The sequence below is a fragment of the Chelonia mydas genome, chromosome 1 (genome assembly GCF_015237465.2).
Source record: "Chelonia mydas isolate rCheMyd1 chromosome 1, rCheMyd1.pri.v2, whole genome shotgun sequence".
NCBI classification, from domain to species: Eukaryota; Metazoa; Chordata; order Testudines; family Cheloniidae; genus Chelonia; species Chelonia mydas.
In genome coordinates this window covers 278,986,519-279,000,282 of record NC_057849.1, presented here as the reverse complement: position 1 = coordinate 279,000,282, position 13,764 = coordinate 278,986,519, and the positions used below count along the sequence as shown (strand labels likewise).

Below are 13,764 nucleotides of genomic sequence, written 5' to 3'. Positions count from 1 at the left end.
AAGGAATCTAATGCTATCTGAAATATAAGTATGTGCCTGGGATCCCACACTAGTGCACATTAATCCTAGAACTATGAAACCTTGGTCTCCATGCAAGAGTTGAAGTTCGTTAGAAAGGCATTGTGATGAAACTGCCTATGGGAAACGGGTTCAGTAAATAAATGGAAGACTTTGAACTCCAGGGATGTCAACCCAACACCTTTCCCAAGCACTAAATTCACTTATAAAAAATGACAAGAGAAAACATTTTAAACAGGAAACATTGTAAAAGAGCCAACTGCAACTCCTAGTGAGGTACATGCTGTACCTTCCTTGTACTGGGTGGTGAGTAACTTTCATCATCACTGCTGGTCCAGTCCATGCTTAGATAAAAGGGCTACCACTTAGCCTTTGTAGCTGGGACAGCCAATTGTATCTCTGAAAGCTTATCCTGAGGTCTAGGGAGCTGTTGATTCCTATCAAAAGTCAGGCAAACAGTTACTGCAAAACTGAAGATGGAAAAATAGGTGTTAATGGGGGAAAGAAAACATCTTTCGTCTCCTTATTTCAGCTGTACAGACGTCTAGCTAAGACAGTAACTGGAAAGGACAGAAAGACTAAAGTTATCCGACGGAAAACAAGAGTAAGAACCTAAAATGGAAAGACGAGAAAATAATTGGATTAATAACCAAAGATCAGTAATTTAGTTAAATTATAAATTAAAGAATCTCAGTTCAAAAAAAACCACTGAATAGAAAGAGGGCTCAGAAGCTTCAGGACCAACCAGCTGTTGTGATCATAAAGGAGCTGGATAACGACCAAGTGTATTTTTCCCTTTCCCCGACCAGTACAACCTGAGTGTGGACTAGAATTGAATGACTGGATTGCTTCAGATGCAAAACAATAGGAGTCAGAGCTTAAAGACTGAACAAAGGCTGACATGGTCCAGCCTTCTCAACTATGACATCACAGAATTCCAAGTCTTTTCCATCAGCTTCAGAGCAGTTGGGCTGGGAGACAAGAATTAGCGGCCGTAGAATACTATACCAAGGCAAAAGGTTTTTTGTTTTTTTAAAAGGTAATACCTGCAAGATGATTATGGAAATTCCATAACAGCTCCATAGTTAAGGTTGCATTGAATTTTTCAGTTTAAACAACCTTTTGTTTTTGCATGAAGAATACAGGGTATCCTCCTTACAGAGGATAATCTATGAGTAAATATTCAAGTCATATTCTCTCCCACAAATTGCTCTTTTCTTCCAGTGTAAATAGGCTATAAAGCCACTGGATCAAGGTGATGTAGATAATACAGTAGGCAATAGCGGCATGATAGTTAAGGCTGTGTCACAAATTCTGTTTAAAGGTCGACCTTCCTAAATCCTCTAAAAACTATATGCTTAGACTTCTTTGAAGTAATTGAACATTTCTGTGCACCTCAGGAGGGGGGCAGGGTCATTTGAGCCAGGGGTTCCAGAGATAAGCCCTGAAAAAACAGCCATTTTCCAAAAAGTTTCTACCCCCTTCCCCAGAGCTAGAGATCAAACTATGACTATGATGCAGGTCAGAACAGTCGCGTGCATGGAACCCCACTAAATCTTTGACGACCCAAACTCAGAACAGTATTTAAGAAAACGTGTGGTTTCTGCAGTGTGCATGTACCAATACAGAGAAAACAGCTATTCAGTGGTTATCAAACTTCATTGTACTGCGACCCCCTTTGACAACAAAAATTACTACATGACCCTGGGAGGGGGAACTGAAGCCTGAGCCCAAGCCCCGTCTTCAGCCCCAGGTAGGGGAGGGGGGCCTTAGCTTTGGCTTCAGCCCCAGGGCAAGTCTAACGCCAACCCTAGAGACCCCATTAAAATGGGGTCACGACCCACTTTGGGGTTCTGACCCACTGTCTGAGAACTGCTGAGCTAGAGGGTTTTCATTCCCACCAGTTTATATGCTTTAAACCTCAACTCTTGTGAGTGCTCTAAAATCCAAATGGTTATTTTGATTGCTTTTAAATTTGGTCTGCCTCATGAGGAAGTGGGGTAGCGCTAATGACTGAAATAGGAGGTCATTCAACCAAGAGGTTCCCAAGTTACAGACTCCCTGCCAAAAAATCCTCTTTCCTTCTGGTGACTTGTACTAGTAAACTGATAGGTACTAATCATTAGATTAATCACAGACCTCGTTGAGACTGATGACTGTGAACTCACCCTTCAGTTAATATAACTAAGTTAATTTTGATAAGTTAATCAAAAACCCACACCTAAAACAAAAAGTTTTGAAATGAGTGGCTGGGGGTTGTTGCAATTTGAGAGTCCTGGCAATTTTATTTTGGAGAATGTAATTAAAGTCTTTGTGGAAAATCAGACATAAGTGCTACGCCTCTCGTGGAGGTGGAGTTATGTCGGTGTAGTTGGCTACTTACATCGGCGGGACAAGGATGTAGTATGTACACTGACATAATTAGGTTGACGTAAGCTGCCTTACATCAACCTAACTGTCGAGTGTAGACCACGCCTTAGACTGTGAGCTTGCTGAGGTAGGGACTGTCTGTTATTATAGTAGTTTGGCACTGTTTGGGTGCCTGGACTGTGAGTTTCTATTCAATGGCAAATACCTACGTTAATACAGAGTGATGGTTAAGAACACAAGAACGGCCATACTGCATCAGACCAATTGTCCATGTAGCCCACTATCCTGTCTTCCGACAGGGGTCAGTGCCAGATGCTTCAGAAGGAATGAACAGAACAGGGCAATTATCTTGACAAAATAGCCATTGCTGGACCTATCCTCCATGAACATATCCAATTCTTTTTCGAATCCAGTTATACTTTTGGCCGTCACAACATCCCCTGGCAACGAGTTCCACAGGTGGACTGTATGTTGTGTGAAGAAATACCTCCTTATGTTTTTTTAAACCTGCTGCCTATTAATTTAATTGGGTGAACCCTGCTTCTCGTATTATGTGAAGGGGTAAATAACACTTCCTTATTCACTTTCTCCACACTATTCCTGATTTTATACACCTCTATCATATCCCTCCCTTAGTCATCTCTTTTCTAAACTGAACAGTCCCAGTCTTTTTAATCTCTCCTTATGTGGAAGTTGTTTCATACCCCTACTCAGTTTTGTTGCCCTCTCAGTACTTTTTCCAGTTCTAAAGCATTTCTGAGATGGGGAGAGCAGAACTGCACGCGGTATTCAAGGTGTGGGTGTATTATATAGTGGAATTATGATATTTTCTGTTTTATTATCTCTCTCTTTCCTAATGGTTCCTAACACGGTTAGCTTTTTTTGACTGCTGCTGCAGTGAAAAGGTTGCTTGGTGGTATGTGGTCCCTTGTAGAATGTCGAGGACATCTCAAACTTTTGATAAGCAGAAAATGCAGTTAACATACTGGCTGCACCTACAGTGTATCCAAATAATTCCCTTGGCTACTGCCAGCTCCAGAGGGAGACACAGAAGGTAATGTGGGCAACCTATTTTCCCTTTAATAATGTTAGACGGAATCTAGTGGGTGACTGTGAATGGACAGTAAAAAAGTTGGCAAAGAGCTTCTACATTTATCGAAAAAGGGTAGAATTAAAGTTGCATGGCAACCTTAACTGTGAATTTCCTTGTTTTCAGAAGTTTGAGTTTTCCCTCAACTCAACGTTCTGCACGGAGTCGACATCTACCAAGCAACCTTAACCCTGTGTTAACAGGGTTTTTTTTTTTGCCATTGAATAGAAACATTCAGTTAAGGTACCTAAACAGCTTTCACTTTGTCCTTGTAGAGATGCCTTGAGAAAAAACTGTCAGACAATCTCATCTATAAAAACAAATCAATTCAATTCAGTGACCAAACAGTAGTTCTTTACTCTTGTTCATACAGATGTTGTGCAAAATGTGGCCTTCTTTATAACCACACAGAAAGATATACATTACAGACTGTTGATTAGAAAGATACCGAAGGCCATTATTCCACATGAAAACTTCATGTGCCACCAAATACACAAGAATCACCAAAGGCAGACTTACATATTAGACACTTAGACCCCAATCAAGAAGTTGTAGCATGGATGTGAACAGCAAAGTTAGGGGGTCACAAAGCAACACAAATAAAAATTACCTCATATTGCACCAGTCTCTACAAGTATAGGTTTTTCATATGTAAGATTTCTGCAGCCATAGACTGTAAACTTAAAGTATTTGTGTGATAAAGAGGGGGTGGGGGTAGCTCCCTTTGATGGACACCCAGCCAGCCAGTTAGCTGTAAAATCCCTCTTGATAGCTGTTCTCTACTTGCCTTACCTGTAAAGGGTTAAAAAGTCCCCCAGGTAAAGAAAAAAAAAAAGTGGGCACCTGACCAAAAGAGCCAGTGGGAAGGCTAGAACTTTTTTAAATTGGGAAATAAACTTTCCCTTGGTCTGTTGTTCTCTGGGCTGGAGGGACTCGGAGCAGCAATGCTATAAGCAGGAATGCTGTGTAAGGTTTGAACCAGGTATGAAAAAGTATCTTCCATACCTAGAAAAAATAATTTGGATAGGGAATGTTTAACTAGATGCTATCGGGTTTATTTCTTATTTTGGCTTGTGGATCTCCTCTGTGTTAACCCCTGATGCTTTTGTTTGCTTGTAACCGTTAACCTGAACCACCAAGAAAGCTAGTTTGTCCGCTTAATTTTTGGAATTGCTCTTTTAAAATCTAGCAAAAGCCTAAGTTCCAGATGTATTTTCTCCCCCTCGCCCCCCGTTTTTTTTTTTTTAAATAAAATTTACCTTTTTAAAAACAGGATTGGATTTTTGGTGTCCTAAGAGGTTTGTGCATATGCCAATTGGTGGCTACAGCTAATTTCCCTTTTTTCCCCCCGCTCAGTGTGTGAGCGTGTATGTGTGTGTATATAAGGGCTTGAAGATACCCCACAGGGAGGAATTCCCAAGTGTTCCTTCCTGGGTCCAAGGTGGTGGGTTTTTTTTTTTTTGCATTTGGGTGGTGGCAGCATACAAGCCTGGAATGGCAAGTATTAATTTTTAGAATCCTTGCAGGCCCCTATCTTCTGCACTCAAAGTGCCAGAGTGGGGATTTAGCCTTGACAACTTGTGAGGCAAAAAAACAAAGGGAATATGGCAATAGTGTGTTAGCTGTAGCAGTACACTGATCTTCCACATTCAAGATGTCCTGGTTCAGAATCTGGGAATTTCTTAAAACTCTTAGAAAATGTCTGATGTAAAAATACCACATCTTACAATATCAAGGCAAGTTCCTGAAAACCTTTATACGAACAACTCATCAGGCTCTAAGTACAAATGGATCTGAACTAAGGGGTCTGAGCCTCCCAGATCAGGTCTACAGACTTATGGAAGTGGGTTTTACACACTAAAAGTAGCTGTGTAGATGATGCTTTGATATTATAAACTCAGGCTGGAGCCTGGGCTTCGTTTTTGTTTGTTTGGCGCAGAAAAAGTCACAAGAAGTTTTGATCATTTCGAAACTTTTTTGAAATGCAAAATTCATCAAAACTGATCCTTTCCAGAAAACAGTTTCAACTTCAACAAATTGGCATTTTCTAATGAAAGATGTTTAATCAAAAAATTAATGACCAGCTCTAGTTTTAAAATGAATGTAAAGAAACCAGTGACCATAGTTTCTTATACTAAAGATCCGTAGACTGTTGACTGCCATGGGAGATGATGGCACTTTGCACCTCCTAGGAGGCCCTCAGTGCTCAACAGGAATGGGACTTCATATTGAACTCATGAATGACTACTTCATGCTCTTAAATAGCAACATTAAATTAAAAATACTCTTGTATCTCAAAACACAAACTACATATAAACAGAATGATTGTTGGAAAACACACCTTTTCCCATTAAAGATTCTTTCACAACCCTCAACTCGTCCCATTAGGAGATATTATTACTCACTCAATCAATGGCACTCTCACCTACAGGTCAAAAGGCTGGAGTTCACATTCTATATCAAGACCAGTGCTGCCCAAAAGTACAGTGGATTTAAGTTAAGAGATGCCATCTTCTAAATGAGATTTTTAACAAGAAGACATGATAAACTGTAACTCAATTTCTTGAGTTTGCACTGTAGGTTTATGTTTAAATCCACCCTAATAAAGTAGACACTATGCTTTTATTAATATTTAATCCTTCTCTCTTGAGAAGTCTTCACAGCAATCCACCAGATTAACACTAACAGTAGCTAAATACACTTGCATTTAAACCCAGTGCACAGAACAACTCCACTGTGTAACTGCATATTTAAAATCAGCTTTTGGAAAGGTGGCTGTGCTTACCTTGCTTTTTGACATTGAAAGTGCTGAATCTTCTTTACTTTGTGACACATCATCTTTCCCCCTATCAAAACCTTAAAAGAGAAGATGACATTGTTGCAATATGATAACTCATTTGAATACACTACATTTTATTTTATCTGACTCTTGAAAAATAAAACATAAATTAGCAAATTTCACTTGTCTGGTCACCATCCAGAATGATGCAAATAAATTAAAAAAAGAAAAACACTGCCCCCTATAAAATGTAATTAAATAACTTTGTTTAGTAAAAATACATCCTGAGGGTTCAACATATCACTTGCTGTACAGCTACTTCTGAGTTTCTAAAAAAATTAGTTTCCGCACTGAAAATACATTATTCTGTGTATTTATTCATATTTTAAAATTTCACATTATATACAATTTGCCCAACCGCCATTTCAGACTTAGTGTTGAGATTCTGAGCTATTCACACATACACCATAAATATTGCCCAAAATGTGCTACTCTACACTCCACAAAGTTTTATATTGTGCATGTGAAGTACACAATGTTTTAAACAGGCATATTTATTAAATCAGAACTGACTTTTTTCAAACTAAATAGACACTCCTCACTGTTTGTTGCTTTTTAAAAAACAAAACATGCAATTACAAGTTCCAGATACATTTTTTCCAGTGTCAGGAAGCAGGGTTTTGGGTTTTTTTGTTTGTTTTTTAAATAGAAACAAACACACAAGCCACTTGACTCAAAACTGGCCAGAGATTTTGCTCCATTTTTTTTTAAATTATTAACTTTTAGGCATATGCAAGTATGGAAAGCTTCATTGAAAAAGATGAATTTTTCAGAATAAAGGGTTACAATTAAAATTATATGCAACTTCACAGTTTTCACTACCAAATGAACACTTGTAATGCATAATATACCTGTACTAATGATTATAGTAAACAACTGTTGGACAAATGCAAATCCTAAAAGCAGCTTTCCCCCTACTGCAAAGTTGAACAATTTTTCTTTTTGGTTTGAACAGAAACCAGTATTTTCCAAAGCCCATCTCTGGGCCAGCACCTGCACCCTTCCAGGATTTTTGCTAATGAAGATTCCAAATAGTGAGATTGTCTCACCGCTCATACTTTGGTTGGAATTTATTAGCTATTTGGTCTCTCAGATATAAATTCAAGAAGGAAAACAAAGAACAACAAATTCCCTTGCCTTGGTCATTAAAATACTTCAAACCACTGTACATAAGGAGTAAATTGACATGTTTAATGTATGTGAAAGTGCACACACAACATAGATGGAACTGCCATTTTGTAGTTCTTCTCCAACTACAGATTGTTTCACATTTTAACATGTGCTTACATTTTGAGTCCAAGAAGGTGTATGTGATATATACAATATTAACTTTAAAATAATTGAAACAAAAGTTGACACTCCTTTGTATCTACAATATTTTATACAGTATGTATAAATTACACAATAACACTGGGCTTTTATCAGCGTCAAAGCTGTCATCCTACAACTTGATGACACACAGAACATTTCATGCTGCAAAGTGAAAAGTATAAAGTGGTGGAAGAAGTCAATATCATGCACGTGATGAGCTGCTGGTACAAATTATACCAGTGCTCCATTTTGTTGGAAGAGTTTTTTTCCAGTGCAAGAATAAAAAATTCCTCATGCATATATTTCAGTATATCAAAGTACACTTGTTACTATGCAATCTAGGTACACCACAGATAATTTAAAGGTCACCTCAGAAAGAAGAGCATACCTCAGAATAGACCCAGACAGATGAAAAGCCTTGCACCATTTTGATTGCAAATATACCATAAAGTCTTGGCCTACAAGAGAGCTAATTCCCCAGATAGAAATATTGCATGAGTAGTAGTTACTCCAATCGGCTACACCTCTCCTGCCAGCTGAAGGACTGCCTTAAGAATTCAGAATTGTGGAGACACTGGTATGTAGGGAGGTTGTGTGGAAAAAATAGATCGCCTCCCTCAAGAAGATGGGTTGCTCACTTTCTCCCCTCCCCCGACACACATTCTAAAGGTAGATTTCCCCCCCTCAGCACTGTAAAGTTGGACAATTTTTCTTTTTGGTTTGAACAGAAGCCAGTATTTTCCAGATCCCATCCCCTGAGCCAGCATCTGCACCCTTCCAGGACTTATGATGCCTAGAAGATATCAGATACCATTTAATGACCTGATCCAGCACAAATATCCACTTCTAGAAATTTCCTTATGTTGCTAGAGTCATGTGACTAAAAGTAACCTCAAATGAGAATGAACTTGATGAGAAACCCTAAATCTCAAACCCTGGTCTCAAACTGTGGTCTGTGGCCCACCAGTGGTCTGTGAGCTCCATTCAGGTGTTCCGCGGGTAGTTCCTGTGAAGGTGAATGGCCTGGTGGCCGCACACAAGAATGAAGAGCCACCCACCTAATTAGTGGAGCCGTGCAGGCATGGCTCCACTGATTAGGAGCCTGGACTCTGGAGAAGACGCACACGTAAGGTGAGGTGGTGGCCTTGGGGGGAAGAGGGTAGGTGGGAGGGGGTAGTGGGGTGAGGGGGGAATTTGGGATGTGCAGGGCTGCGGCGGCCAAAGAAAGAGGCGACTTTCCTCAGCCCCAGCTCGGGGGCTGCCGGGGAGAGACCCCCCCCCTCCTTCCCAGTCCCAGCTCGGGGGCTGCTGCAGTAGGGGAGAGAGGGAAAGCCCCCCACACTTCCCAGCCCCAGCTTGGGAGCTGCCGCGGCATAGGAGAGAAGGCACATTCATCACATTAGAAAGGTAAGACTACTGATATTAAAATGTGAGTTGTGTGCTTTTATTTGTAGAACAAAAAACCCATTTATTATTAAGGTTTTTTTACATAGCGCTTTTATCCAAAGCACTTTACAATAGTTAGCTAATGGTACAAACAACATTTGGAAAGAACACTAAGTGGTCCGCCGAGACCCTCAGCAATTTTCAAATGATCCGTGAAAAAAACCACTTGAGAACCACTGCCCTAAATCATTTCATAAGAGGTAGGAATTTCCAGGTTATGCAAGAACTGCTATCTTTCTCTCTGTTCTGGTTTGGTAGCCAAAAGAATAAATTCACATTTTTGTACACCAACTTCGAGGATGTCACATTTCAGTATATTAAAAATAAGTTTATTCCTTTTGGGTACTAATTTAAAAGGACTTCACATTCTAATTACTCTGTGTACGGACAACTGTATTCCTTGTAGATCTTCCTACTGAGTGGCTCATAGAAGCTATTAAAACCCTTCATTTACAAGTCGTCCTGTCCACTAGATCAAGGAGTGCAGCGCCCAGGTAACAGCAATAGTTAAATGGAAGGTTGATCACAGGGTGTAAGTCCCTATACTGGAAGAAAATTGTAGTAGTAGAGTATTTAATCTAAAGTATAAGGGCATAGCAAAATAGAATGATTGGAAGTTTAAGCTAAACAAACAAACTGGAAATAAGGTGCACATCTTTAAACAGTGAGGGATTAATCACTTGAACAATCTACCAATCAACATGGTGGATTTTCAGATACTGTAAGTCTTTAAATCAAGATTGGATGTCTTTCTGAGAAAATCTGCTCTAGCCCAGCCAGAAGTCATTAGGTTCGATACAGAAATGACTGGGTGAAATTCTATGGTCTGTTATACAGGAGCTCAGACTAGATCACAATGGTCGGGGTGCCAGAATGGGAGGGGGCGGGGCCATCACTTTGAGACGTGGGAGGGCTATGCCGTAAGGGCGAACAATGCGGGGAGAGAAGGGATGGCACAGGGGTGGGGGCCACAGTTCTGGTGCAAGTAGCACCCCACACTTTAAGGGAGCTTCTGCCACTCCTGATAATGGTCCCTCCTGGGCTTAAAAAAAATGAATTAGGTATTTGATATGGATGGTGAAGGTGCATAATTTAAAATTTAAGGAACCCAGCTCCCTGAAAATTTAAGGCAACCAAAATAAGTTTTCTAAGACATTCAATTAAAGCAACAGTTTAGACAAGTACATATTTCTATATAGTACACACAGAATAAGAGACTAATCTAAGTTTTATACAGTGCTGTAGCCAGAGTGGTCTCTGGATATTAGAGAGACAGGGTGGGTGAGGTAATACCTTTTACTGGACCAACTTCAGTTGATGAGAAAGACAAGCTTTCGAGCTTACACAGAGCTCTTCTTCAGGTCTGGGCTCACAAGCTTGTCTCTCACACCAACAGAAGTTGGTCCAATAAAAGGTATTACCTCACCCACCTTAGTCTAAGTTTTAACATTTCTGGATGTTAAGCAGAAAAGTTAATGGAGAAAGGACAGAAAATGACTATCCTAATTACAAAAAGATATAAGTTGAATTAACAAGAATGTAAGTAAGAGGATAGAAGCTATAAATTCACAGCTTCCTGTTAAAGGATGTCAGCTTTAAGAACTTAATTTTATATACATACACACACACAAACTTTCCTGACGTGTTCCATAGATTTAATCAGCTACACCAGGCACAAATGAAAACTGCATAAATCAATCGGGGCATGAGGAATTACAGGAAAGTAGGATGCTATCTGGTCCACTGTCATCTTTTTTATTTCTCTGAACTCCACTTTCATGCTTCAGTTTCTTCTCTCTTTAGTGTTCAATTGTATCAAACTAATTTGTATTACTTGTTTCAAACCCTTACTATTCGATTGAACAATTACACTTTAAAAAATTAACCAAAGCAAAACTATTGCACTCAGCTTGCTATTTAAGATAGCGTCCCGGATTTTGAACCTTTGCAGTAAAGAGCTTTGTTCCATTACCAAAAAAAACCCCTGCCTAGTTGTGCGTCCCAGCACTGTGTTGCCTTGGAGTTGCCTCTTTTCCAGCGACAGTAAGGCAGCTTTTTAAAACTTCTACTAAATATATTCTTCAGATTTTTCTCCCTGGTGTTATGAAAATGGTCTACAAAACTCAGTATTCTACCTCTAACCTAATCATCGCCTAAAATAGTTAAACACCACTTTTGCCATGTATTCTCATATGATGACAGCATCTGTGTATTTTAAGCTTATTTATTTTAACAGAAGCACTATTAGTCTAATGCGTTCAAGGAGATTTGTACCAAAATAACCCTAAAACTATTTGTTAGCCAAAACTCTGTAGTCAATATGTATTTCATTTCGTATATACTCTGTTCTGATTAGCTACCCCCTTGCCCCCTTCCTGAACAATTTGTATTAGAGGGTATACTTGTTTTTTGTTATTGTAGACAAAAATATACCTGGTTTTTCCATCAGCCATACACTGTGAATTTATCTATACATGCATATAGAATCTTGATGGCGATAACATGGCGTAACAGAGGAGGATCCATCTGTTGAACTTAATGCTCTGTGTTATTGCTATATTTGTATTTCTGTTACCCCTTAAGGCACTGGAAGTCTGCATTTCGTGGTACTAAATGCTAATGCAAAATGCATTTGAGGTCACTGTCCAAGGTTGGAACTGACTGGGGACTGGAAGCAGTGTTTAAAAATCAACCCAGGTCTTAAGTTCTTCTATCTGAATCACCGACAGTTTGCAGTTCATCTTTTTAATTTCTTCTTTCATTTTCATGTAACTGGTTTCTTGGGTACACTTAAATATTCTGCACATTGAGCCCTGTTTAATTAGAAACTTAAAGTATAGCTTTCAATTGAATCAGATATGTGCAGACAGATGTGTCAGCCTTAAAAGTACCCTTGTGTCCATTTCAACACAAAAACTATAGTGCTAAAAAGAAAATAATCTGAGTTCTTCTGTCCCAACGTGTGAATCAATTCAGATTTATGCATTTATGCTCATGAGACCAATCCTTGGGACAGGCCGAGATGTACTTAGCACAGTACCAAATGACGTGGCAAAGGTGACAAACTTAACTCTCATCTGATCCCAGAGCTGCAGGTTCATCCCCACACAGGATAAGTTAAAGCAGATTCAAGTTAAAGCAGGATCAAATTCACCCCCAGGATAAGTTAAAAGCTGCTCTAACCTAAGCCTAGCTTGAAATGGTCTCCAAGGGGCTGTTACAGCAGCCAGGAATAGTGGCCAGGGCACTGCAGCACTCCCAACAGTCCCTCCCCTCGTATGCCATATACTGAGAGTTGTAAGGGGAGGGGAGGTGGTGAGTGGCTTCGGGCTGGCTATACACCACTAGTGGGATCTCGGTAGGGAATCCACTAAGGCCATATTTAAATTTGCTTTTCTCCACCAGACCAAAACAAAGCAGATTTGGCATGGGCCAGGTTCTGGCCCTCAGATTATAAACTCACCAAGGGATTGATCCAAAATTCACTGAAGTCAATGGGTTTTGGTTCAGGCCCTAATTTTTGTGCCTACTATAAACATTAGGGCAATTCTTTTTATAACTGACAGTCTTATCACATTTAAATGAGACCCAACTGATTGCAAGACAGTATTTTTATACAACAGCAGTCAGGGTTTAGTAGTTACATATTAATTGAACTGACAACCAAGAGCTCTGATAGTTTAAAAATCTATTTAAAACACAATGAGGAGATATTAGTTTGTACAGTTAAGACAATATTTTCTGGACTAAAAAATCCTCCAAAAAGTATATTTCTTCTGCCCTCTACAGAAAGCTGATTTTAAAAAAGCACAAGGATTAGTCATTACCTGATTGTTTACGCAGGGTAATCTTTGGCACATAGTTTATGATATGGTGCCATTTAAAAACTGAATTTGAGTTTAACCTCAAACTTCGCAAATGAAGCTCTTCATCACTGTGGGGGACATCATTTCATATGTTGATTTTGCATTTCACAACAAATAACCTTCACATTTAGGACACTTAAGTGAAAAAAATATATAATAAAAGAAATTAATTAAATACTCAATACCAACACCAAACACATTATGATTCAAAATGTAAGAACTGTCACTTATTGTGATTTGTATTGTGATTTATTGTAATTCTAAAGTCCATATGTGCACCAATGCAAAAATGAAAGCATAAATGAAGAGATCAGGAAGATCTAAAGTCAATTGAGCGACAAGGCTGTCAACTTTGACACATCAAGTTAAGAAGCAGGTTAACTTGAGTGGATGCAACAAACAGATTTGAAAGATAATGCACTGAACTGAAGAATTAAGCACTCTCTAAAGAATTATATGAGCTATGCTTAAGGGAAGGTAGCAACACTGGAGAAGGCTCGTGGGACATAAAAGGAAAACAGCACATTTAGCTCTGGAACAACATGTTTTGTCTGGAACAATGCAGGAGGCACACACTGGCAAACACCTACAGTGTGAATACTCAACTTCTGGGTGTTTCCCCACAACCAGTTTTAACATCTTTGTTAGAAATTAAGTAGTTTCAAGCGTTTCATGATCAGCAAGCTATAGTAGTAAAATCAAACTGGCAACTATATAATGAAAAACAACAACTTTGGTTACTAATTTCTCTAAATAAGATTTTGCTTTGAAAAAATGAATAAAGTAAGTCCACAGTAACTATTTTTCCCCAAGGCATTTCCTCA

The 13,764-nt window shown here is 39.2% G+C and overlaps 1 protein-coding gene across 11 annotated transcripts in view; it reads right to left on the bottom strand.

The window, feature by feature from the left end:
• The window catches only part of OSBPL8 (oxysterol binding protein like 8), a 190,539-nt gene that overhangs the window by 60,734 nt on the left and 116,041 nt on the right, over positions 1-13,764 (bottom strand). For all 11 annotated transcript variants that reach the window (XM_037886202.2, XM_043547538.1, XM_037886186.2 and 8 more), the window contains one exon: positions 6,264-6,334. In XM_037886202.2, coding sequence (XP_037742130.1) covers positions 6,264-6,334 — 71 coding nt within the window. The remainder of the gene's footprint in view (positions 1-6,263; positions 6,335-13,764) is intronic.